General features: G+C 47.9%; 2 protein-coding genes across 13 annotated transcripts in view; both read left to right on the forward strand.

Annotated features, from left to right (window-relative positions):
- Window positions 1-10185, forward strand: part of ACOXL (acyl-CoA oxidase like) — a 382696-nt gene extending 372511 nt beyond the window's left edge. The window contains 2 exon segments of the mRNA XM_073791125.1: window positions 9576-9637; window positions 9639-10185. Coding sequence (XP_073647226.1) covers window positions 9576-9637; window positions 9639-9762 — 186 coding nt within the window. The 3' untranslated portion in view covers window positions 9763-10185.
- A 2641-nt stretch (window positions 10186-12826) lies between these two features.
- The window catches only part of BCL2L11 (BCL2 like 11), a 46046-nt gene continuing 31713 nt past the window's right edge, over window positions 12827-27159 (forward strand). For 2 of the 12 annotated variants that reach the window (XM_019931076.3, XM_073791124.1), the window contains exons 1-3: window positions 14116-14830; window positions 15782-15918; window positions 16087-16176. In XM_019931076.3, coding sequence (XP_019786635.1) covers window positions 14568-14830; window positions 15782-15918; window positions 16087-16176 — 490 coding nt within the window. In that variant the 5' untranslated portion in view covers window positions 14116-14567. The other 10 variants (XR_012325600.1, XM_019931068.3, XM_073791123.1 and 7 more) reach the window with 9 other exon arrangements.

Genomic DNA, 27159 nt, shown 5'->3' on the forward strand with positions numbered 1-27159 from the left:
ATTATGTACTCTTTGGTCGAGAAACATTGCAATAGGAAAAACACTTGGAGGGTAAATTTGTCTCTCCTCAAAATAAACTCTCTAGTTAGGCTAAATGAAGGCATTTTTGTTGTTGTTTTTGTTTGGTAAGGAATGCAATTTCTCCATTCTAACATCTCAGACTATGCTAAACATTCTTATCAGATGAAGAAGTAATCAGCATAAAATATAATTCATATTGATTCAGAGAAAATATTAAGCTGGAGTCCTGATTATTTAACAGAACCACAGAATTTCATTTCATGCTAATGAGACTTGGCCATAGCAACCATGAGAATGTATGTGTTCTTGGGACCAAGAAGCTAAGGACTGGCCCCGCCTTGAGGAGCTGGCCAGTGGTCGGTAGAAACAGGAGCAGAGCTCCCCTTTCCCATGGTTGTTGGGTAAATTGACAGGGCTGGAAGCACAGCACACAGTGTGCGGTTCTGCCCCATGTAAAGGTTTCGGGTATGTTTTCCTTTATGTTGACCACTAGCCTGGCATTTGGGGCTAAGGTGGCAGATTAGCTGTTACAGACCTACCATTCTGACCCTTTAGAGAATGTTTGTCTACAGAGGCAGGCAATTCTGCAAGAGAGGTGAATGGACGGGAGAGAAGTTGGAAATCTTCGCAACACGTGGTACCAGCTGCAGGGTAATTACTTGATTGAGGCGATTTTCACTATTTGACAGTCAGCCTGTTGCTCTTTGAAGGGATTTGACTTGTGTTTGGTGACTTAAGGTGTGGCCCAGAAGAGGCAGGAAGGCCTGTGTAAGAGGAGAATCCACAGAGCACGTGGCCCTCTGTCCACAGGTAGAGAATCTGTTGTTTCTTGAAGACCCTTGTATCTGAGCCTCATTGGCTTGTTTTCTGGAGAGTTGAAGGCTTGTCCTTCTTGGGAAGAGCATCAGACTGGCCCTTTCACGTCATGGTGACTGGCTCTGAAGCCAGTGTCCTCAGTACCTTCCTTCAGAGGCAACATCTGAGAGCCCTCTTGCACCACCCATTACTGTCCTAAGTCCTCTTGGGGAACCTGCGGCTGGTCAGATCCATGCTTTCCACGTTGGACACGTGTGGAGTATTGATTCTGACTTAGGGAGAATAGCACAGGTCATACGTTTGCTGCAGCGGTGGAGGCATTTCCTCAGGGCAACACCCTGTACCCTCCAGAGACTGGGAACAGTGAGGCACTGGGGGAAAGATGGAGGCAGAATGGAAGCTGTGGAAGCAGAAAGCTCTGGATGAAAACCCTAGTTGTTCCAGTTATGAGGTATGTGACTTGGAGCAAAATCCTAAACTCTTTAAGCCTTGGTTTCCTCATCTGTAAAATGGGCTGGTAGCTGACAGACTTGTTATGAGGACTGAAGGAGGCAGTTAATACAAAGACCTCGTCTGTAACCTGGCACACAGTAGATATCCAGTAAATGGCCATCTCAGGGAGCAGAGCACAGAACACCGGGGTCCCATAGCTGCACGATGTTGTTATAAAGATGCTGGAGATGCAGGCATGCTGCCGCATCAAGGCAGCCGAGTGGCTCCCTCTGTACCTTTACGTGTTCAGCCACCTGGGAAGGGGTGTGGAAAGCGTGGACACTACGCGGAAGAGGTGACCCCTTGGCAAAGGCTGGGGGGTACCAATCTACGACATGTCCACTGGGGACTAGGATTGAACAACACAAGCATGGGATAGCAGCAGAGGCTAAAGGCAGGTAGAGGTGGCCAGAGGCACCTGGCAGAATCTCACTTATATGTCACAGCGGCAGTGAAGGCCGTAAATGATAGGCACAAGCAACATGGAAACCTCACTTCACCAATCACTTCAACTTATTCCCTCATCTCATCTTTTAGATTAAAAAATATTTGTCGATTAATTGTTTTAAGCTTCCCCTTCTTTGAAAGTTTCTGGCTCATTTTCTAGTTAATCCAAAATAAGTCAGTTGAAGAAGAAGGGGCAGAAAATTACGTGCATAGCCCCCCAATATCTAGCAATGCCTTAGAAAGTAAAGACGGGCTGCATAGAGATTCCTTTTGAAAAGTATGTGTAACTGCTATCTTATAGCAAGTGTATCTGGGGTTTGGTTTGGTAAGGTTACAAGTTTCCACTTCTGTGCTTTAACCAGTTACAGTCATTGGTACCAAGAAGGACACTCTTGCAAATCACCTTTAGGACACACACATGATGTCATTTCACACATGAGGAAACAGGTCAGGGAAGGCTATTTGCCCACGGTCACAGGACGAGGGAGTGGTGGAGCCTCATTCCACACCTTGGCTGCCTGGTGTGCTTTCGTGAGAGAATTCTCTGCAGACCCATCACCCCTGATTTCCCAGGCATCTGAGGGGTCAGATGCCCATGTAAACCTTTTCCTCTATCATCCACGCACATGCAATGCTAACCATGTAAAATCTAGCTCTGCTATTGGAGGTACCTGATCTGAGTAGCATCTATGTGGTAATGGGACATATAAGGACAGGTATTATTCTTTTATTTCTAACCAGCCCAGACCTCCTGAAAGATATGCTCCAAAATATCACTCTTTAAAATCAATGTTTTTCCAAAAAAATAAAAAATAAAATTTTAAAGTAAAATCAATGTTTCCAATGGGTTTACTACCCTTTTGTAAGGCAGGTTGTCCTTTCCTCGAGGTCAGCGTAGGCATGGGAGGCCATTCTGTAAGTGATGGGTGGAACTTCCCCTGGTCCTGGCTGCACTGTTCCAGGCAGCCAAAGCCAGAAGGGGTCTCAGAGTGCAGGGGGCAGCCACTCGGCCATCGTTCTCCCTTGGCAAGTCGAGCAAAAGCCTGAACAGTGCCATGTCACCTGCCAAGAGCAGCTGTGTTCTTCTCCTGTGCCCTGACATTCTGTTACTGACCCAAGAGTGAGTTTTGGAAGAGATTTTATTAATAGCACCCAGAAAGATATATCCTTTTGCTGCCTGACACAGTCAAAGCACTGTCAGAGGAGGCCAATTACAACCAGAGATTTAAATAAGAACTGGAGTCTCAAAACATAATACCCCAAATGTCCAAGTTTCAGTTGAAAAACAGTCATCAGACCAAGAACAAGGAAGATCTCAAACTGAATGAAAAAGGACAATCAATATATACCAAGAGGTGACAGAGATGTTGGAATTATTTGACAATTTTAAAGCAGCTGTCATAAAAATGCTTCGACCAGCAATGATGAATACACTTGAAACAAATAAAAAATAGAAAGTCTCAGCAAAGAAATTGAAACTGTAAAGAATGGAAATTTTTGAACTGAAAAAAATTATATATATATAATAGTCATACATAGATATACAGATAAGAATTAAGCATTCAGGGAAAATAAAAGTGACAGAAAAGCAAATGGAGGGCTTTTCGGGTAAGCGGCCTGAGGTGACCTCTAAAAATGGTTTGCTATTCACTTGACCTAGAAAACCCCACAAAGTCATGCAAGTCAAGAGGTTCAAATCTTCGTGTTCACTTTAAGAACACTCGTGAAACAGCCCAAGCCATTAAGGGTAGGCATATCTGAAAAGCCACCAAATATCTGAAGGACGTCACTTTAAAGAAGCAGTGTGTGCCATTCCGTCGCTACAATGGTGGAGCTGGTAGGTGTGCCCAGGCCAGACAGTGGGGCTGGACGCAGGGTCGGTGGCCCAGAAACAGTGCTGAATTTTTACTACACATGCTCAAAAATGCAGAGAGTAATGCTGAACTTAAGGGCTTCGATGTAGATTTTCTGGTCACATCCAGGTGAACAAAGCCCCCAAGATGCGGCGCAGGAATTACAGAGCTCATGGCCAGATCAACCCATACATGTGCTGTCCCTGCTGCATTGAGATGATCTTTACTGAAAAAGAACAGATTGTTCCTAAACCAGAAGAGGAGGTTGCCCAGGAGAAAAAGATATCCTAGAAGAAACTGAAGAAACAAAAACTTATGGCCCGGGAATAAATGCCGCAAAAAATAAATGCAAATAAAAGTAAAAAAAGAAAGCAAATGGAGGGAATCAGTAGCTAGCTAGTACCTACTATGTGACGAGGCCAGTAATGCTAAATGCTTTTATTATTATGTAATATAAATATATTATTACATATTTATTACTTAATCCTTACAAAACCCTAAGAGAGAGATAATATTCTCTTTCTACAGATGCAGAAACTGAGGCTTGGCGAAATGAAATGACCTGTCCAGGTTCTTTCGACTAACACAGCAACTATTTTAGGATGGCTTTACAAAGGCAGTAAATCTGTAACCAAGTACAGAAGAGACCTGGTTCAGTTGCAGTGTGGCAAGTGAGGGAGAATGGAAATGTGGTCCAGACCCCGATAGTGAAGAGTGTCGTGTGAAAGGCAAGATAAGTTTCCTTGGCCCCAAGTAGAAAGTGCAGATTGTGCTTGGATGGTGGATGAGGAAACTGGTTATGGGAACTCAAAACATCGAGTGCTGCTAAAGGACTCAAGTTCACAATCGGTCATTTTACCTTAACCTGAGAAGCAGGTGGACGTGATTCCAGGCTTTCGGGAAGCAGAATGATCAGATCAAAAAAATACTCGAGGAAGGTAACCTTGCACAGCAAGAATCTAGAGAACGTAATGAAGGTCTGAATAAAGGGGCTACGGAAAAGAGCGGAGAGGGTTCTCGAACCAGATTCCAGGATAAAAATAAATAGAGCGGAGAAACTCTGGATGACTTTTCCATGGCTGATGAAGACAGACCACAAAGATGAATCGACCTTCCTCTTGACGAGAAATGTTTGAGGTGTGCCCGAGGGATGTGCGCTGATACCTGATACCCATTTCATTTAACATTTTCAACAACTATTTGGAGAAGGTTGTTCACTGAAATGAAGAAATACATTCTGACATTGTTTCACACACATGCGCGTGCACCCATTGTTATGAAAGGTTTCAGACATCTTAAAGGGGTCGAATCATAAGATAAGGTGTCTCTGTACCTATTCCCCAGCTCGTCACTTTCGCGCTGCCCATCCTCACCCAAGTGGAGTCCACCGACTCAGTTGTTGAAAAGCATACGTGTTGATGGATACCTTCGTCTTTAAGGAGGATGCTCTGTACAGCTGTTTTAAATGAGAAAATTTAGGCATCACAGAATAAAGAGAAATCCAACCAGACAGAATGGCAAGTCATGCATCCACGTACCCATGCCTGATTTCACATCCTGTCAACTCAGCCCCCCGAGTTTATGTGTAAATGGATAGATTCACATTGAAACTTCCCTGGATATGAGTTTTTTGGAAGCTTTTAGAGGCCTTGATAATGGTATTTGGGGGATAAAGAGTTGATAACTTTCTGCTTTGCTGCCTTTTGCATCTTACACTGTGGGCTTCACATAAGTACCTCATTCCATCCTGTCACCCGCACTCTAGTGTAGACAGACTCCAGGCCTTGGAGATGAACGCCTGCTGGCCATCCTTGTTTAAGGCATCTCTGCGAGTCAGGAAACACTGCAGTCCTGGTGAAGTGAGGTGATAAAGAGGCACCCGTCCATCACACAGGGTGCCTCTGGCTGGGCCTGCCCAGACCCCATCTGTTTCCCACTACTAACGGCACAGGAGAACTTAAGCATTTACAAGACTTGGGATCCCTAGTTGCAAGTATTTTCTGTCTTTTTTCCCCCATCCTTGACACTTTGCTTGTACCGAGGATTTACGGTGGAGGCTAGAGCCCCTCACAGAGATGCTGAAGGAGTGGAGGATGGTTATAAGGCAAGTCCTGGTGATTTGCCTTCTAAACTGCACTAGGGAAGTGGGCTGGGTGGTGGCCTGCAGTGAGAGCTCCAGCCCGCTATTCATATTCTCTCCCAGATACCCACTAACTGGACACTCATCTGGCTTTATAAGCTATTCTTTCAGGACTGACATTCTCTCTTTTCCATTAAGCCTATTGGTCAGCTACACCTGTCAACTGCTTTCATGGTACAATTACAGCACTGTCCTCAGATAACTAAGGTAAGAAGGTAGAAGTACAGCTGAAGGTAACCCCCGTGGATGGTAATTTGAATTACAATTTTTTTTGTTTCAGTTACCTATTGCTGTGTAACATACAACCCCAAAACTTAGTGTCATGAAATAACACTTGTTTATTTCTTGCAATTCTGTGAGTAGGCAACCTGGGTTCTGGTATAGTTCTTCCGCTAGTCTTAGGTAGGGTCACTGCAGTCATCTGAGTTTAACAGGCCTGAGGGCCTCACTCATGTATCTAGCAGTGGGTCTGGCTCTTGGCCAAGGCACCTCGGTCCATCTCCACATAGCCTCTCATCCTCCAACAGACTGGGCTTCTGCACAGCAAGGGGTCTCAGGGTCCCAGGGGAGCAACAGCAGGAGTTGCAAGGCTTCTTGAGGCCTGAGCTCTGAAACTCACACAGTGTCACTTTCTGCACATGCTATTGGTCAAGTCACAAGGCAGCCCAGATTCAAGGGGTGGAGAAAAAGACTCTTATCACGGTGCCCAGGCAAGAAAGGGGCTAATTAAGGGACATTTCAACTTGGGGTAAGGGACTTTACACAAACAGAGAACAGCATAAGGTCATCTGGTGCTGGGAACAGAGATGTGGGGATATGGGAAGAGGCAGGAAAACCTTCTGCACAGAGTCTTAGGAATAGCTGGGGTGTTGTAAGCACACCGGGTACCTTGGGCATCTGTTGTATAATGAACACCAACACCATGGAAAAATAGAGTTTGTTTAGAGGGCTGTAAAGCTTAGTCACTGCCCATCCTAGGCCATCCTGCGCTCCCAACTGGAAGAAGGAAAATGCAGGGAGAGTCAACAAGAGGAAGAAGAAACTAATCTACTGCAACCAGGTGGGGATGGAAAGCGAAACCGACGTTATAAATCCCTCCCCCCAAATCCACATATTCACATATCCACATACTGTCCCTCCCTCTTGGGCTGTTTCCTGTTTCTTTAAAGTAGACGTTCTCCAATCCTGCTCACGGATACCTCCAATGGATCTTATGTTCCTATTTTTAGACCAATACTTCCCTTGCTTTGGGGCTGTCCTTTTAAAAATTTTCTGCAAGAATTTGTAACTTGTTCATATTCCCTTATTTTTAAAGGGCGCTTCTCCATGGATGTTTTTTCAAAAACTGGTGAGTATTCTTTGTAAAGAGATGGGCGGGCTCGGGGTGCTTTTTCCAGCACAGCTGGCTCACATGCTGGCAGGATGGGGTGAGGGAAGGTGGCTCCAGTACGTACCATTTTTATGTTTACAGTATGGAAGTATATGTTTGGTAATAAAACTAAATCTGTATAGTACTTGGCTAAGTCCTAAAGGGCTCTCTGGTAATAAGAAAATGCTGGAATTGAGTACTAACCAATGCTACAGTAGCTACCTAAGTTTACTTGGTATGAAGATCGTATTTGTAAAACGTCTCTAAAACTGCTTGATAGCGCCACGAGGTAGGAGGCCTGTCTCTGCAGTGCGCGCCTCTAACTCCAGTGCCCAGCAAACCCCTAACACAGGGTGGACGACAGTACATACTTTGTAAGTAGAAGAATGATCATTATTATTATCGTCCCCACAGGCAGAGGTGGGAGGCAACCTGGGATCAGAGTCAAACGCGTTATAATAGGAATGATGCCTGATCCTTCCATCTGGACACTAATCCTTCTGGGTTCATGTTGCAGTCTGTGACACACGGAGAAAGCAAGAAGGAGGGCTCTTTCACACAGGCCCAGAAATTCAGGTTTAGAAAGAATCTTAGCAATCAACAGTCTTCTCAGTCAATCCAGTATTCCCCTTTATGAATGTCTTTGGAGGGTTTGGTCCCTGAACACTTACATGCAAGGAAACACTCCTTTTCACCAGCCATTGGATTCCTTTTTCATAAAAAACCTACTTTATTCTCACTCCTAAAGGTGTAAAAATATCGAATAGAAACCTGCCTCCTGTAATTTCTACCTCTGGACCCTTATTCCGTGTTCGGCATCAGACGGACCAAACCCATATTCCCTTCCACACAGGGCTCATTCGAAAAATTGAATTTCCCCTGTTGCGGAATAGATGACAAAACTGGTTGAGTTTCATAATGCTGACGAAAGGAAAAATTGTCTTGAATAATGATATTACAATACGTGGAAAGTGTAGGGATTTGTACACCATCTCATGGTTTTGAACTGTGTGGGTTGAGACATTGAGAGTTGACAGATTAGTCAGGGATTTGTCAGGAGTATTAATTACAAACTTTGAAATCTTGGTCAGTGAAAGTTCATCATAGTACATCTTGCAAATATGATCAAAGTCTTTTCAGTACTGATTTGATGATGCTTAACCACAGCGTGTAAAGAATGAAGGTTTTCATTAGAAATTACTGACGTAATAGAGCACACTGTAAGGGAAGATGGATTGTTGAACTATTAAAATTCATGCTCTTCCCCCACCCCTCTTTTGGGGGCCCTACTCTCATTGTCTCTGAACACCTGACATGGCGTTTTGGACTGCTGCAAAGACGTGTAGTCTTAACAGCATTAGTGCAGCTCAGCGATGGACACCACCATGAGGGCAAAGGTGGGGCTGGTGTTAAGCGATGTACTTAAAACCATAAACATAAACCATAAAAACCTGGGGGCTAACTGTAATTTGGTGAGCGGAAGAAATTTACAGCTGGCTGAAAACTTGAAAAATGGAGGAGTAAAGTGCGTAGCTGCTAAGTGGAAAGGAAAGCAGTTCTTCTGTCTCGCCCTTGTCAAGGTTTAGGAAAACAATCTATTATTTTTGAGAGCTTTTTTTTTTTTTTCCTTTCTCCTGGCACCTAAACCATGGAAAATGAAATAAAAACACACTCAATGCAGCTCCTGCAAAATCACTGGCCTTCATTTCCCTCTCCCTTCTGCAAGGAAGACTTATCCGTGCCTTCCAGAGGTTGTCAGAACATGGAGGGTGTCAGTGGGGTTCTTTTGTGCTAATTTCCCACAGGTAGATTTCCCACAGCAGCCAGGTGGAAGGCACACAAGGGTGCCAGTGCCTGGTCTTGGTCCCCCAGGCCCGCTGTGCCGGTGTTTCAGGAACCATGGCCTGCTGCCAGCCATGGGTGGGAGGTGCTAGTCCCGAGAGAACTGGGGCAGGTCTCCTCTGGTTCACCTGTTCTGATGCTCTTCCCGTTCAGTTGCCTCTGTACGCCAGAGGGTGGCACCCCAGGCACTCCAGAGGTGGAATGGAGGAAAAGGGAAAGAACTGGAGGAGAGGTGGGGGGAAGGGGATCGGAGGGGAGCGAAGGGGTGGAGAGAGAAGGGCTGGAAAGGGGCAAGTTGATAAATTGTCTGATTTTGGTCTCCGGCTGCCAGCTAACTTGGAGCCCACCCCTACCCCTTCACGGAATAAGCGGGCTTCTGCCAGACTAAGTGTCAGAGTTAGGAATTTCTAAGATGAAGAAGGCTTGTGACGGTGACCAACAGCCTCTACCCTCCTGGGTCCCAGGAAATCGGAAGGGAAACTAGTGTCAGCGGCTGCTCGGTGTGCCGGGGCTTCGGGGGTGGGCGTCAAGCCGCTGGCATCAAATCGCTACGAGTGAGCACATCTGACCCGTCCCTTTGTGTCGTGTTTTGCAGTTGCTCTATTTGTGCAACTCACGGAAGGATGATGCCCTGAGGGTGATCTCCGCCTTTAATATTCCACGCACCAATCGCTGGAATCGCCAACCCGATGGCCTCCTGGGCCTTCTACCCAGCACCGCAGCATCCCCTGGCCCGGGAAGGAGCGCGGTCTCCGCGGCCCAAGCTGGGAGCCAACTTATAGCGGGGGTGGCGGGAAGGGTGGTGGCCCGCCGGCAGCTGTCAGAACGCTTCTCAGACGCCTGGAGCTGGGGCCCGAGGCCGGCTGGCACGCGCTGGGCCGCGGCCCTCAGGGATTTTGGTCGTGCAGTGGGGGTCCCGCTGAGCCTGGCGAGGCGCACTAAGGCTGTTGGGAAAGGGAGCCAGGTGGCAGCCCCGAGAGTGTGGCGTTTTATCCTCTCCTTGTAACCACGACTGGCCGGGCCATGCCCTCTGCCGCCTAAGTCACCAGATCCCCCTAGACAGAGTGGGCTCCCCTTCCAGGGCGCTCCAGAACTGGTTGCCACCAAAAGCCTCCCGCTGTCAGTGGTGACTCAGATTCCCAGTGATTTGGGAAGACTGTTGTGTTGGGTGGAAAGAAATAAAACTATGAAAATCAAACACCCGCCGGCAAAGGTTCAGTTCAGCAAGTGATGCTTTTCCAGCCCCCTTGGGGCTGGAAATACACGAGAGGGGAGAGGGAAGTGTGAGCCTGGAGTTTTGCTCTGGGCAAAGCACGAACCGGGGCTCGTCCCTCCAGGGCAGGCAGCTCCCGGAAGACAAAGCGCAGAAAACGTTTTGACCGAATGAATGTGTAATCTTTTCTTGAGACGAGCAAAGAGACAGATAAAGTTGAATAAAGATATTAAGCGTTAGGAAGGCTCGCGCTGCTTGCAGAGGACGGAGAGGTGGAGCAGGGCAATACACTGCAGTTAAGCTGGTTTCGGAACTTGGAGAGACCACGCCGGCGACGCCTGTGGTTCCAGCGAGGGCCGTAGATGTCGCCCGACTTCATTCTTGCTTTCAGTCCAAGCCATCCTCCGTTCTCCCTCTCCACATCTCGTGGAGGAGGCAGGAGGGGACATCGCTCTGCTTGTGTCTGCAAAGGCGACATCCAGGACCGGAGCGGAGACCTAACGCCCACCCGCCCTTCTCTAGACCCGGACTCTGCGGGAGAGAGCGGAAAGGGCTCGTGGTCACCCGATGCCAGGCGCTTGGCCGAAGCTCCCCAGCACAGTGTGGGTTGCGCGAACTGCCGCCTCCGCCTCCGAGCCGGCCTCCTGCTTGTGCCCCAAATAAGAGTATTTAGACGGTTGCTTTCCCCGACTCCTTTTTTTTTTTTTTTTTTTTTAGTGTTTACAGGGTCACTAGAGCAGACGACGCGGGGGCGGCGGAGCTGCACAGAAGCAGAAGACAACCATCAGGGTTTTTTCTGTGTGGTTCTTTTCCGGTCCCTGTCTGCGTCGTCCAACTCCACGGAGAGCGCGGAGCACTCGGGCGCGCGGCGGGTTTGGGGCTCCTCTCCCGCACAGCAGGTTGGTCCGTTTTCCCCGGGCGCCACGATAGGCGGTTAAGGCGCAGAGTTTGCCTGTGGCCGCCACCTGTAACACTTACGGGAGCTCCAGATGCGGGTATTGTAGACCTCTCGCCTCTGCGTCTACTTCGCCACATCCACACCCGCGTCCTTTCCCTCCTGCAGCGAAATCCCCGGGGTGGAGCGCGTTCTCAAGCCCCTCCAGAAACCCTTGGCCTCCTTCACCTCGCTAAGGACTCTCGGGAGGGTGCGCGGAGAAGACTTTGACCTGGGGCTGTGTTGCCACGCTGACGTTCCGTATCTGCTTACAAAACATAAAAATTGACCAAGGTGGCCAGACGGCGGGACAACTCCTCACTGTCTTGCTTCTCTGCACCGAGGCACCCTTCTGGGGTGCGGGTTAGGGAGGCCCCTAAATCGAGTCTGTAGTCCATCTAGCCTGGTCTCTCCCGCGGCGGGATGTTCCATCTCCCAAGCGATTTGCCCCCCACTACTCCGCTGCGGGCCTCTCAAAACCAGGGGAGCCCAGAGAAGGGCAGAAGTGGGAATGCAGGATGCGCATTTAAATGTCAGTTAGGGGTGCGGACCTAGAGGAGGACCAGGGTGTTCACGGAGTTTGGTCTTCCGGGGAAGGAGCGGGAGTGGGGCCTTCGGACACCAAGGAAAAGGGGAAGGGGACTCGCAGGGAGGAAGGGTGGGAGGTACTCTCCCTACTGCTCTGCACGGCGCCGTCCGAAGCCCTCGGCGCTGTCTTCTCTGGCCGTAACACGCCTAGGGACGGTTCCTGGACGGTTCTCTGAGAGCCCAGCAAATCTCGAGTATCCCAACCAAGGCACCATCCTCTCTCCCACCTGGAGGCCACGACTCTTCTCAGTCCTTTTTTCTTAAAATGATTTTTTTTTTTAGTTCTTTTTTCATTTCCCTATTTCACCTGCTCTGCGCTCACTCGCTTCCCGCCTCGCACCAGGGCTGCGGAAAAAACGCCTCCGGGGATCGCTCCTGGCCCTTTTCTCAACTCTTCACCAAAGGCTATGCCTCTTACCGGGCAGGTTCGGCGCGGGAGAAAAACTAGGTGGCCCTGCGGGGTGGCTTAGAGAGGGCGCCTAAAAAGTACCGCGTGAGGCGAGGGCGAGGAAGATGAGCAACCTGCGGATGGGGGTCCCACGCGGACCCCCGTAATCTGGAAGGGAGGAGAGCTCAGAGACCCCTGCTCACCCTTGGACCCGCGCGTTCCCGAGGACCCACCCAGTCCTGGCGCCTGCCCCAGGGCGGCCGAGAGAACTCCCGAGGCAGAGCCTGGGCTCAGGGGCGCCTCCTGAGCCTTTCCAGTGGCGGCAGCGGCCGGGCCTGGCTCCGAGTGTGCCCGGAGCACCCCCTCTGTTCCACGCGCACGCCGTGGCCACCACTGGATTGCCGGGGGGGTGCGGGGGGGTTGGCGGCGGGGAAGAGAGGAGAGGGCACACTTTGGGGTGGGGGATGGGTGCGCACAGAGCAGTCCGCAGCCCAAGTCACTCCAGTAAACACGCCCGGCAGGGGCAGGGACGGCGGCGCGCGCAGCTGGGAACCCAGCAGGGACACCCCCGCCTTTACCTGTCCGTGCCTGCAAGCGCCGGCGGCCGCGGCGCCGCGGGGGCGGGGCTTGCCAGCCCGCGCGCCGGGCGGGACTTAGCGGGGGCGGGGCCCGCGGTGATTGGGCGCGAGCGCGGGGCCTCCAGCATGAGCTGGGGCGCAAAGCCGCGCAGGTTTCATTTCGCTCCGCGCAGCCTCCAGGTTTCGAGCTTGCAGGAGCGCTGCGTCCCTCGTCGCCGCCGCCGTCACCAGATTCTCTCAGCCTCCCTGAGCGCCCTGCCCTCTGAGGCCAGCATCGCTTCAGACTGCTGGATTCGCCTCGCTCCCGCCGCCGCCGCCGCCGCCACCGCCTCGGTGCCCTTCCCCTGGCTCTAGTCCCCCCAATGTCTGACTCTGACTCTCGGACCGAGAAACGCAAGGTAAATACTTCCGAATCCCGGGAAGCAGACCGGGTACTGGTGGAAGATTGGCGCGGGAGCCAGCACGGCGGCACCTCCAGCCCGCTTCCCGCGCACGTGCAGGCAGAGGCGCGCGTCCCCGTCCGGCTTGTGGCGCGGCAGGAGGCGGTCACCAGTGAGGGTCGAGTTCCCTCCCCAGGCAGGTACTCTTTGGGGAGGGTCGTCCGCCCCGAGGCTGCGAGCAGTTAGTCGAAGTACGGCTTGGGCGGGGATGCGGCACGCGGGGGTGGTGAAGCGTCTCCGGGCCGGTTGGGAGAGGCAGCGCGTGCTCTCCGCACTGGCCCGGGAGCTGGGGGCCGCCGCGCAGGAGTGGGCTGCGCGCCCAGCCGTGAAGTCTCGCCACCCGCCCGCCCGCCCGCCCTCCCCGGCGGCGCACGAGTAGCTGCCGCGAGGTACGAGCCGGACTCGCGTCTCGGCTTTTCTCGGGCGTGGGCCCGCTGTGAAGGATTTATGGAACAGTAATGGTGATTAAACTGACGGGACTCGGTTTTTCCTTTTACTCGTTCAGGCCGACGTTTTGGGCAACTGCTGCGTTCGTCCTTTCTCTCGGACGTGTCTGGGGGTCCTGTCCGGTGTGCGGGTGCCCTGCGGACGATGCCAGACGCACGGTCCACAGACAGCAAGAGACAGAGGGCCTCCTCCCACCGCTGGGGCCACGCGATGGACCAGCCGCTGGCTGTAGAACCTGCCCGGACCGTGGGGCCAGACCGTCTTAGCGATTCGGGCGTGCCCGAGCGCAGTGCTGGCTGGCTGGCAGTGCCGTGCCCTCGGGGGCCTGTTACTCGGGGTTGGCGCAGGTAGTGGAAGGCCCGCCGGACACCGGGGATGGGGCTATGGATGTGTTCCTTGTCTGCGGGGGTCACGGGTGCGCGCGGAAATGCGCGTCGGTGGCCAGGGGTAGCCGCTCAGATTTGGTGCGTGTCCCGTGGCGCACGGGGAGAAAGAGGGAGGAAGTTGGAGGAGGATGGGGGCTACAGCTGGGGAGGGGGTGACCTTTAGGGTCCGCATCTTAGCGGGCCTGGGCGGGGGTCGGCTGCTGGGACTGGAGTCTGGGGCCGGCCGTGAGGGTCCTGTTTTGTCTCCAGGTGACTGGCTACTGGGGGCGGCGGGAGCTGCGGAGGCGCGCGCGGCGCCCGGACTGGCGGAGGGGCGGGGCGGGGTAGCCTGGGCAGCCTCCGGCCCCGAGGCCGCGGAAACCTTCGCCGCGGTTCTCGCCGCAGCGACGGCCGGAGCCGCGTTCGGAGGCGAGTTTGTCAACAATCGCCTGGCCTTTGGCGGCCTGTCGGGCAGGCGCCGCCCCCGCCGCCGCAGGCGATTGGCTGTGGCGCGGAGCGACCGCACGAGGGCCAATTGGGAGCGCGGGCACCCGGCGCCAGCGGCGCGGGGAGGTCGGCGGTGCCGGCGGCGGCGGGCGCAGTGCGCAAGGGGAGGAGCGGGAGGAGGCGGAGGATGTTCCCGGCGGCTGCGGCCGGGGTAGCGCGTACCGGAGACGCGGCGTGCGGAGCCCTCAGCTGCCCGGCGGAGCGCGGCAGCGGACGGGCGGCGAGTTGCAGGCTCTCCGCTGCCCCGGGCGCTCCGACCGCGAGTCCCGGGCTTTGTCTCCCGGGCCGCCTTCGTGTTGACGGTCAGGGGGCTCCGGGTCGGCGAAGGGCGCGGGCTGGGCGCCGCCGGGCCCCGGCCCGGACGCGACGCTCGGAAGGGAAGGGGCGGACGTGAGTTTCGGCCTGATTGACTTCGGAGGGGAGAGTCTATGGGGTACAGGAGCCGCGCGCCCCGATGCCGCCCAGCGTGCGGAGTTACTTGTAGACTTTGCAGGGGTCTCCAGGGGACGGCTTTGGGGACCCCCTCCTATTTGGAGGTGTGCACCTAACAGTGCGGGTGTACCTCGGAGAAGTTCCGGCGAGTTCGGTGTGGCGCGCTGCCCCCCCCCCCCGCCCCCGCAGCCGGAGGAGGGGCGCGCGAGCCGGGAGCGGGAGGGACCTCGGGCGGGCGGAGAGCCGGAGCCCGGCTGGGCCGAGCCGCGCTGAGTTACAAACTCTATTGTGACGCACTTACTACGACTGACGGCCCTTGCCAAACCTTCCCCAGACTTGCTGTCCTCAGCACTTTCGGCAGAACAATGGGGCCGGAGCGGGGAACGCGGCCAGCCGCCTGCAATCGCTGCATCTGCGCCCGCTCCTGGGCTCCAGCGGTGTATCTGATCCCGGGAAATCAGAGCCCGCTGGGAGTTTCTGACTTACTCTAGTCGGGCCTGAGCAAAGAGCACATGTGAATAGATCTCAAACAAGCAGCCTCTCCTAAAACGTGTGTGTGTGTGTGTGTGTGTGTGTGTGTGTGTGTGTGTGTGTGGTGTTAGAGCACTAGTTCCACTAGTAATTGACATTGTTGCTGTGTTTTGTTTGGTGGTACGGAGTTTAGTCCCTCCAACCCACCTCACCCCCCCCCCCCCAAACAAAGATAATGCTACCTTTGTTATGCAGGTTATTTTTACTATTATTTGGAAAAACGTATGGAAAACTATTGCTATATAAGCAATGACAGTATTAAAGTGTTGGGCATTTATTCTAAGGATTTTTCATGAATAGGTGAAAGTCTGCCCATTTAGGTATTCATTGTAGTTATCGTTTTGCTTAAGATAACCCTAGTTTTAATTTTCCTTGCAGAAAAAAAGACCAAATGGCAAAGCAACCTTCCGATGTAAGTTCTGAGTGTGACAGAGAAGGTGGACAATTGCAGCCTGCCGAAAGGCCTCCTCAGCTCAGGCCTGGGGCCCCCATCTCTCTACAGACAGAGCGGCAAGGTAATCCCGAAGGAGAAGGGGACCGCTGCCCCCAAGGCAGCCCACAGGGCCCACTGGCCCCACCGGCCAGTCCCGGCCCTTTCGCTACCAGATCCCCGCTTTTCATCTTCGTGAGAAGATCTTCCCTGCTGTCTCGATCCTCCAGTGGGTATTTCTCTTTTGACACAGACAGGAGCCCGGCACCCATGAGTTGTGACAAATCAACACAAACCCCAAGTCCTCCTTGCCAGGCCTTCAACCATTATCTCAGTGCAATGGGTAAGCAATGCCCGGGGGAGCGGCAGTGCACGTGTGGTTGCTTGAGTCTCTGTCCAGAGACTGTGTGTAGCATTTAAAGCCCCCTTTGAGAATCCTTTTACAGATATAGTCCATGTTCTGTTGGGAATGACGCATACGTCAAATAAAACATCCAGCCAACATTTAAAAAACACGTTACCAAGTTCTGTGGCAGCGATGAGTTGAGGTCCAAGCATCAGCCTATTGGGCAGTATATCTCGAACCCCTGGTGCCTTCATTAAAGTATCCAACTGTGGCATGTTGTCCTAACCCCTAAGATTTCCTCATTAATGATATTCTGCTTGAAAGGGACTCAATCAGTTAACGGCAGATAGAGTAATAATCTAACCAAAAGTGTGGAAGAAGGGATGAGAGAAGTGAATCGTTTTCAAAAATGACATTTTAAGAAGATGAAATAGTTCATATCAGCATTACCACCATAGAACCATGAAAATATTTTGTTTTCTACTCAGATTCCTGTTTGGGCTTATTTTGTTCGCTTGGAGGGTTTGGACGTAGTACTAATGAGATTAGATTGTGGGTCTTTATTTCAGGGATTAAAGACAGTTTCAGAATCTGAAGGAGGAGTGGCAAACATAAATGCCCAGAAAAATCTGGCAGTCCCATCGGTGAGGGAACTGACCTGGTGGGGATTATGGCGGCTTGGAGAGCGTTTGCCCTTGTCCATTTTGCTCCCAGTTGGGGCTGTGAGGGTGTGTGGTCTCAAGGTGGTAGGTTTTCCTATAGGGCCAGATAATCCGAGAATGCAGATTTTGATGCCACATCTCCTGATGCTTTGGCAACTTGTTTAGAACTTTGAAAGCACCGTGTAAGCCAAGTAAAAACATCTGCGGGCTTGATTTGACCCTTGAGCCTCCAAGGTATGGCTTTGAGTATGCAGAGTGCTTACCACCCTGATCAAGGGGTGAGTGTGTCGGTTCAAGTCGCTGTTCCCCAGTAGTGGAAAAGGTTCATGTCTTGATCAGGATTGATTAGAATCTCATTTACAGTTTGTCCAGATGAGCCCTTCTGCGTTAAAGAGATACAAGTAGGTTGGCGGCGTTTCCAATTAAGAAATCCAGCATGGATTCTATTAAAACGTGGGTGACACCATGCCAAAGGCTAACTAAAACAAAAGCATCAGAGTAGCCACGTAACTGCTGGAACACATGACAAATCTTACTTTTGCAAATACCGTAGACTTCAGTCTTCATAATCTTCAGTTCAGTAAACCGTGCAGGTCCGTCCCCATGTTGCAGAGTTCGCGAGAACCTTAGGACCTCGGTCATTTGTCAGAGGTTGGGCACACCTCGGAAGTGGCAGACAAATGACAAAAATACCAGCAGCTGTACACGTTGGCTGCGTGTCTCCTGCTAAATGCTTTCTTAGGACCCCTCCTTCGGGAAGGGAGCTGGAATGTTATTACTGCTGTTGCTTTAGTTATTGCTTATTGCTACTCCTGAGCTCATTTTAGCCTTACGAGGTCTTGGTGCTGGCATATACGTTTCTGCCCTTGAAATTGCTCTTGACTATATGAGGACTTACGAGTAAACGAGTTACTAAATGAATTAATGGGGCCTTATGGTGTGCATGTTTAAAACCCCATGTATTTTAAGGATCCTCTGGAAGCCATTATAGTTTTTCAGTGCAGACCCCTTTATCAGGTGGCTTAGGGCATGGAAATAGTTTCTCCTTCCCTGAAATATTCCTTCCTTAACCAGGAATAGTGAGTGAGGTAGTGTTTTGTTTTCTTTCTTTTTTTTTTTTTTTTTTAATAGGGATAGGCATGAATGCTTTTTTTTTGGTGACGTGCCGTTTAGCAAGCAAATTATAAGGTAAGCACCGTTACTTGAGATGACAGATGTAGAGCTTTAGAGAGATCACAATCTAAATTATTAAGCAGAGTTATGGTTTTATCTGTGAGGTGTAAAGTAATGGATCCCGAGGTGTAATTTTATAGTATTAACTACATTCCCGTAGATTGGTGTGAGAACTTAGAGTTTAATGCATAGGATTAAATGATAAGTTCTGAGGGGTTTGTCTGAAGTGAATGCACCAAGGTAAGTTTTCAGTATTAAGTTCTTGTGAGATTTGTTTGGGTGGGGTGGGGGGAGGAGGTGGATGGGGGGGAGGGAGGAATTGCTGGTGGGAGGAGGGGATTTAGATGTGAGTGTGTTAAATTAAAGAATAAAATTTGCACCCTTTGTAGTCTGTAACTTTTTTCCCTGGCTATTCTTAAAATAGTTCAGTGCCCAGTGACCCCTGAAATACGCTGAGTTGGTAACTTTGGGTTCTCTAAACATAGCCGTGTTTAGTACTCCTTACTCAGCCATGTCCATTAAGATCTTCAGTGAAGCTTTTGATAATTTACTGCAAAATACATTTTTTTCACAAAGAAGTCATTATATTGGTTTCAACCAGTGCAGCACAAATGTGAGGTTACAGAGAGGTCCTCCTTAGGGCTTCCTTTAGCCACAGAGCAGTTTTCTGCTGAGTGACTTGGGGTGGAGAGCATCTATGTGGCAGTTTTGTTCTTGTACTTTGTTCTACTGAGAAAGTAAACTCTTGTCTGGGATGTACAGCAGTTGGGTGTTTGCACTAGAAACGTCTTCCTCTTCTCCTCCCTGTCTTCAGTTTTTCTGAAGGTATATTCAAAGAATGCTATATTCAGCTGTGAGAGAGACAGTTTTTTCACTTTCACCAAATTTTATTCTCTTTATACTCTGGGAGGATTAACTTGACAAATGCCCTCCTACTCAGTGAAGAGCTGATTATTCGAATCAGAATCACCAGCAGAGGTATTGGTTTGCCGAGTGCCTTTTCTGGTGAGTGTGCTTATTCTCTGTGTATCTTTAATATAAATGTGTACTGAATTCTGTACAAATTCGTGCTTTGAAGATGTACTCAAAGCAGTTGCACATCAGAGCTGAGAAAGGTCAGGATAGAGGTGAATGCTAGTTACTACCAACTCTCATACGTCATTTTGGTAAATGACTTAAACTTTCTACTTGTTCCCTGGCACATCAGAAATCACGGGTGGGAGCTAATTGCATTGTTCTTCGCGTCCATCCCTCAGCATCTTGTGCCTGCTTTAGCTGGTTACCAGCCCCTCTTTTAAGCTGTGAGCTCTCGGAGTAGGGGCGGAGGGAGGGGCATGATGTCCTGCAGGTCCTGGGGAGATGTTCAGCATCGTTTGAGCTTTGCCCTTTCCATAGAGCTGACCGAGGACAAATAAGATTTCCCAAAAGGGGGAGATTGGGATTGACATGTATACACTAATATGTTTAAAATAGATAACTGATAAGAACCTGCTGTATAAGATAAATAAGTAAATTTAAAAATAAATAAATTAATTAAAATGTGAAAAAAATAAAAAATAAAGATTTCCCAAAAGGTTTTGCAAGAAGACGACCCTGCCAACACCTGTCAAAAAAAAGTTTTGTTACTTGGATCCAGCTATAAGGTTTGTCAGGTAGGGGTGACAGGTACGGTCGAGCCCAGCACAGTCCCGGTGGGGAAACCGCACGTGAGTATTAGCACTCGAAATGGGACTAGTCCAAACTGAGATGTGCAGTCAGTGTCAATACACCCTGGAGTCTGAAGACTTAGCATATAAAAAAGAACGTAAAATATCTCAGTCATTTTTATATTAATTGTATGCTGAGATTTTTGAATATGGGGGTTAAATTATATATATATATTTCGTGTGTGTGTGTGTGTGTGTGGTAAACACAAAATTTACCATCGTAACTGTTTCTAACTGTACCCTTTAGTCGTGTTGAGTATCTTCACATCTTCCGGTTCTCAGAACTTTTTCGTCCTGCAGAACTGAAGTTCAGTAACCAGTAAAGCACCTCTGCATTTTTCTCTCCCACCCAGGTCTTAGCAGCCGCCATTCTGCCGTCTATCTCTGCGATTTTGATGACTCTAACTAGGTACCTCATGACTGGAGTCGCGCAGTATTTGGCTTTTTCTGACTAGCTTACTTCACTTAGCATAATGTCCTCAAGGGTCGTCTCTGCTGAAGCACGTGAAGCAGATTTCCTTCCTTTTTAAGGCTGAATAATAATCTATTGTATGTATAGACCACATTTTCTTCGTCCATTCATCTGTTGATGGGTATTTGGGTTGCTTTCATCTCTTGGCTGTTGTGAGTAATGCTGCTGTGAACGTGGATGTACATATGTCTCTTTGAGCTCTTGCTTTCAGTTCTTTCAGATGTGTACCCAGAAGTAGGATGACTGGATCATATGATAGAAGTATTTTTAATTTTTTGAGGAACCTCCATACTGTTTTCCACAGTGGCTGCACTAATTTACATTCCCACCAACAGTATCCCTTTTCTTCCCATCCTCAGCAGCATTTGTTATCTCTTATCTTTTTGGTACTAGCCATTTTACCAGGTGTGAGGTGATAACTCATTGTGGTTTAGGTTTGCAGCTCCCTAATCAGTCACGTGGAGCATCTTTTCCTATATATGTTGGCCATTAAGTTTGTTTTGAGATGAATTTGACTGATTTCTTTTTACTTTTTTTAAGTGTGGCTACTAGAAAATTTTCAAATTAGATTTGCCACTGGCGTTCTGTATTAGCAGAGTGGTTGGGTTGGCCTGGCAGATGGCGGAGCTGGACCGGGCTTTGTGCTTTAGCAAGCCAGACCTGATTCTTCCACTCAAAGCACATCGTGTCCGTGGAACTTACTCCTTTGGTTGCTTTTGTTGACTTAGACGTTGCTTCTGTTGAATTACCCTAATCTTGTGAGCATCTTAAACATCAAGTGAGCCTTGTAGGTCTGTCCTCCAGGCAAATATGACTGTCCGTTTCGTTTCACCTCTTTAAACTCTGTGGTACGTGCAGGCTTTGGAAAGGTGGAAGGAGGAGTGGTCTGGTTCCTCGGGCACCTCAGGGTGCCCTGGAGCCTGGTGACAGAGATAGGATCTTCTCTGCTGAAGACCTGGTTCTGGCCTTCAGACCCCCCAGGGTCACCCGTTCGGACACCAAGAGAAACAAATTCACTTTGTATGTCCTGTGTGGGGAGAGAAAGTGACGAAAGAGAGGGAAAATTTTCTTTACTGGTTCCAAACAAAATTTAGTAATTGATAGCTGTCTAGACATTTTAAAGTTTTACATCTTTAAAAGGACTTTATTGTGAGCTAATTATAGTTTGACATGCAGTTGTAAGAAATAACCCAGAGACGACCTATGTGTGTGTCCTTTACCCAGTTTCTCACAATGGCTGCACCTGGTTTAACTAGTACAGTATCGTAGCCAGCACATGACCTTGATAGACTCCAGCTGCCTTATGCAGACTTCACCAGTTTCACATGCATTCCATTTGTGTGTGTGAGAGTGTATTTACTTCTGTGCAATTTCATCAGATGGGTAGGTTTGTGTGACCACCAGCACAGTCAAGATCCAGAACAGTTCCATCCCAAGGATTCTCTCGCTACCTTTGTATATCACAGCCAACTCCCTCCTGTCCCCGAACCCCTGACAGCCACTAATCCGTGCTGCATATCTATACTTCTGTTCTTCCGAGTGTGCTATAGAGTCAAACTATATGTGACATTTTGAGCTTGGCTTTTTTCACTGAGCATATGATACCTTTGAGATCCACCCAGGACGCTGTATTAGATGTGCTACAGTTTAGCTGTTGACCTGTTGAAAGACATTTGGACCATTTGCAGCTCTGGCAGGGACCTGGCACAGCTGGCATTTGGGGGGCATTTGCCAGCCTGCATTGGACGTTACACATTGTCCTCTGGTACATCTTTGGGCAGCTGCCAGTTGAAGGCCATGGGCACAGTCTTCCTGGTGAAGCCACCCATCAGACTGGCCACCAAGGCTTCAACAGGGCAGCAGAACTGCCGCTGTGGACTGTGCTGTACGGGTTTTTCTGTGAACATGAGTCTCATTTCTCTGGGATAAATGCCCAGAAGTGCAATTGTTGGATCCTCTACGGTACTTGAGTTTTGTAAGAAGCTGTCAAACACTTTGCCAGAGGGTGGCTGTGCCGTTTATATTTCCATCAGCGATGTGTGGGAGATCCATTTTTTCCAGATCTCAGCCAGCATTTGGTGTTATCACTCTCTTGTATTTTAGCCATTCTGACCTGTGTGTAATGATATCTCATTGTAGTTTTAATGATGTCGAATATTTTTTGTGTGTTTTTTGCCTCTGTCTACCCTCCTGTGAAATGGTTGTTCATGTCTTTCACTCATTTTCCAATTGGATTTTTTTTTTTTTTAACTCTTGAGCTTTGAGAGTTTTTATGTATTCTAGACTCAAGCAAGGCCTTTGCCAGGTATGTGATTTACAAATGTCTTCTCCCAATCTGTAGCTTGTCTTTCCATCCTCTTCATAGAGCAAAAGTTTTTAATTTTGATGAAGTCCATTTAATCAGTTTTTCCTTCTGTGGGTAATGCTTTTGGTGTCCGGTCTAAGAACTCTTCACCAGGCTCTAAGTCCCCAAATTTTTTTCCTAGGTTTTTCTTTTTTTTCCTGGAAGTCTTATAGTGTTACATTTTACACTTAGATCTCTGATTTATGTTGAGTTAATTTGTGTGTTAGGTATGAGATTTAGGTCAGTGTTTATTCTTTTGGACTACGGTGCCCAGTTGCTCTAGCGCTGTTTGTCGAAAAGATTTTTCTTTTTCAATCTAATGGCTTTGCACCTTGGTCAAAGATCAGTTGTCAGGTTTGTGTGGGTTTGTTTCCAGTTTCTCTTTGGTGTTCCATTAATTGATGTATCTGTCCCTCTGCCAATACCACACTGCCTTATTACTGTGGTTGTGTATGAAGCCATTATAATGGGTAGAGTGATTCTTCAGACTTCATTCTACTTTTTCAAGATTGTTTTAGCCTAGGCCCTGTGCCTTTTCATATAAATTTTAGAATAAGCTCGTCTGTGCCTACCAAAACCCCTGCTGGGATTTTGATAGGAATTTTGTTAAACCTGTAAGTCACTTTGGAGAAGAATTTGCCTCTTTACTATGTTAGATCTTCTAATCCATAAGCAGGAATGTCTCTTCAAGTACTGAGGTCTTCAGGTGTTGTAATTTTCAGCATAAACATCTTATGCATATTTTGTTAGATTTTATTTACCTTGGAGAAATTATTAATGGTACTTTATTTTTTATTTCAGTTTCTACATATTCATTTTAGTGTATAGAAATGCAGTTCATTTTTGTGCATTGATCTTAATATCCTACAGCCTTGTTGAAATTCAAAAATTTATCGGGAGACCTATCTAGACAATCATGTAATCTGAAAATAGGCACAGTTTTTATTTCTTTCTTTCTGATTTGTATTTTATTTCTTTTTCTTGCCCTAATGCACTGGCTAGAACTTCCAGTGCTGTGGTGAATAGAAGTGGTGAGAGCAGACATCTTTGCCTTTTCTCCTGATCTTAACAGGAAAGCTTTCAGTCTTTAACCATTAAGTATGAAGTAGCTATTTTGTAGATGCTCTTTAAAAATATGAAGAAGTTTCTTTTTATTTCTAGATGGCTGAGAGTTTTTATCATGAATGGAATGGATGTTGGGTTTTATAAAACATTTATTCTGCATCAGTTGATATGATCATGTGACTTACGTTAGCCAGTTGATATGCTGTGTTATGTTGACTTTTAGTATTAATCTACCTTGCATGCCTGGGATAAATCCTTCTCGGTCAGGGTGTAGTTCTTTTCATAATTGCTGAATTGAATTTGCTAATATTTTGTGGAGGGTGTTTGTGCCTAAGTTCATGAGAGGTATTTATCTGTTGCGTTAAGACTGTCTGGTTTTGATCAAGGCCTTAATAGTGGGTTGCGTAGTGGTCCCTCCTGCTCTATTCTGGAAGAGATTCTGTAAAATTGGTAATAATTCTTCTTTAAATGTTTGGTGGGATGCTCTCATGAAACCATCTGAACCTGGAGATTTATTTTCTGGGTGTTTTTAAATTACAAATTCAATTTTTTAGTGTTTATAGGACTATTCAGATTATCTGTTTCATCTTGGTTGAGTTTTGGTACTTTGTGGTTTTCACGGAATGGGTCCATCTCTTCTAAGTTGTTGAATTTTTGAGCCTATGAAGTGTTTATAGTGTTCCCTTATTATCTTGTAAAATGGATACAGGATCTGTTGTGATAGCCCATTTTATTCCTGACATTGGTGACTTACGTTTTCTTACTTTTTAATCTTTATCAGAGTTTGTCAGTTTTGTTTTTTTAAACACTTTTTCTTTTCTTGGTTGCCTGTAGCATGTGGGACCTAACTTCCCTGACCAGGGATCGAACTGGGGCCCACAGCCGTGAAAGTACACAGTCCTAACCACTGGACAACCAGGGAATTCCCCAGTTGTGTTTTTTTAAACCAGCCTTTTATTTTGTTGACTTTTCTCTATTATTTTCCTGTTTTCAATTCTGTTGTTTTATTATTCTTCTGTTTGCTTTGTGTCTGTTTTGTTTTTCCTAATTTCTTGAGGGTAGAAACTTAGAGTCGTGTTTTGAGACCTTTCTACTGCAAGCATTTAGTGCCATAAATTTCCCTTCTCTCCTGCTTTAACTGTATCCCACATGTTTTGGTATATTGTGTTTTCGTTTCCATTGACTTCTGTGTGTTTTCTTTTTATTTCCTTTGAGACTCCCTTTCTGACCCTAGGTTACTTAGACATGTGTTGTTTCACTTCCAAGTGCGTGAAGACTGTCTTGTCTTTCTGTTATTGTTTTCTTATTTGATTCCAATATGGTCAAAGAACATACTCTGTATGATTTCAGTTCTTTTGAATGCGTTGAGGTTTGTTTTACAGCTCAGGATATGGTCTGTTTTTGGTGAATGGTCTATGAGTGCTTGAAAAAAAAACACCTGTCTTCTGCTGTTGTTGGTTGGCATGTTCATTATATATTTGTCGATTTAGTCTTATTGGTTGGTTGTGTTGTTTGGTTCTTCTATATCTTTGCTGATCTTCTGTCTAGTAGTTCTGTCAACTGCTCAGTGTAGTGTTGAAGTCCCCAACTGTAATGGTGGATTTGTCTCTTTCTCCTTTCATATCCGTCAGATTTTGCTCTGTATATTTCAAGGCACTGTTTGGTGTTTGCACATTTTGAACTACATCTTCCTGTTAGGTTGATCCTTTTATCATTGCTATAAAGCATAGCCACTCCTGTTTTTTGTAAAAAATATTAGCAATGTTTACGTGGGATGTCTTTTTCCATGCTTACTCTTCCAGCCTACCTATGTTGTATTTGAAATAAGTTTTTTTGTGTACAACATATCTTTAGATGATACTGGTTTTTTTCTGCCACACCCAATCTGTCCTTTTAGTGGTGCATTTAGACTGTTTACAGTTAAGGTACTTGTTGGTATGTTAGAGCTTAAGTGTGCTATTTTACTATCTTTCTGTTTCCTCTGTTTGTGTTTCTGTTTCCTATTTTCTTTTTTTCAACCTTACTGTGAGTTATCGGAACATTTTTTAGGATTCCATCTTGACTTTTTTGGTAGTGTTTTTACATATATTGCTCTGCTGTTACACTATGCAGATGTAATCTACCAGCGTCAGTGGCGTCACCATTTTATGACTTCACTTGCAGTGTGGGTACCTTACTTCTTCCATTTAGGTCCACTTACCTGCCCCGATTTTCAAATATAATTGTCTTAAATATTTCCTCCATATACATTGAGCACCATGTCAGATGACATTATCTCTTTTGCTAAATGTAATTTAAGAAACTCCTGAGAAGTAGGCTAGTTACTTGCTCCCACTTTTTCCCATTCCAATATTCTTTCCTTTCTGAAGTCCTAAGGCTCTGTTAATCATTTCCTTCCTGTTGAGAGGACTTCTTTAGTCATTCTTCAATGACAGGCCTGCTGGCAACAATCCTTAGTTCTCCTTCATCCGCGAATGTCTTTATTTCCCCTCGCCCCCCGCACCCTCCCCCCCCAAGGATATTTTCACTGGTTATAGAATTTGCGGTTGACGGTTGGTTTTATTTTCAGTGCTTGAAAAACATGCCACTTGCTCCTGCCCTTCATGGTTGCAGGTGAGAAATCCTTTGTCATTCGAATTGTTCTCCTGTAAGTAATGTGTCATTTCTGTCTGGCTGCTTCCAGGGGTTTTTCTTTGTCTTTTAGTTTCCAGAAGTTTAATGTGGCTTGGATTTCTTTGGGTTTATCCATTTCAAGGTTAACTCGAATATATATATATTTGAGTTATATATATAATATCAAATCCGTGGTTTGATATTTTCTGCCAAGTTTGGGAAGTTTTCAGCCATTGTGTCTCTGGGTATTTTTTCAGTCCCTTCCTGCCTCTTTGGGGACTTCCGTGACAAAAGAGTATTAGTATTTTTGTTGTGGTCCGACAGGTCCCCGAGACTGTTCATTTTTCATCATCTATTCTCTTTGTTCTGATTAACTAAATTCTACTGATTAGCCTCATGTCCGCTGATTCCCTCCTGTGTCACTTCCACTCTATTATTGGTCCTTTCCAGTGATTTTTTTTTTTTTTTTGCTTTTCTGCTTTAAATGTATTTTTCAGTTCTAAAATTTTGCCTGCCTGTGCCGGGTGGGGTGGACGTTCAGATCCCTCCTGGGCCTTGCTGCTACTTTCCCAGCAAAAGCAGGGCACCGACCAGCACGGCTTCACGGAGCCCAGTCAGGGGTGTATGCTTAGCTCCCTGGGCCCCTGTTGACACCTGGAGGGGGAAAAGGTGGAGGGCTGACTTGCAGGCCTTGTTTCTGCAGGGCGGGGGCCAAAGCTCAGTTCCTCTCTGTTCCCTGTCTACACCAGCGTGAGGGCTGGGGGCAGGGGTGGAACACACCAGCCCTGCCTTCCACCACCTCGTTCCCCTTACTGGTGCTGGGTGTGAGTTCCCCTTTGTTCTCCTTCATGCCGGGTGGGCGTGGAGGCTCAGTGACCCACCAGGTCCCACTGAGCCTTGAGGCTGGGGTGGGGGATCAGTGGGCCACTGGCTCTGTTTTCCACC

Source organism: Tursiops truncatus, chromosome 14 (assembly GCF_011762595.2).
Source record: "Tursiops truncatus isolate mTurTru1 chromosome 14, mTurTru1.mat.Y, whole genome shotgun sequence".
In the NCBI taxonomy this organism is placed as follows: domain Eukaryota; kingdom Metazoa; phylum Chordata; class Mammalia; order Artiodactyla; family Delphinidae; genus Tursiops; species Tursiops truncatus.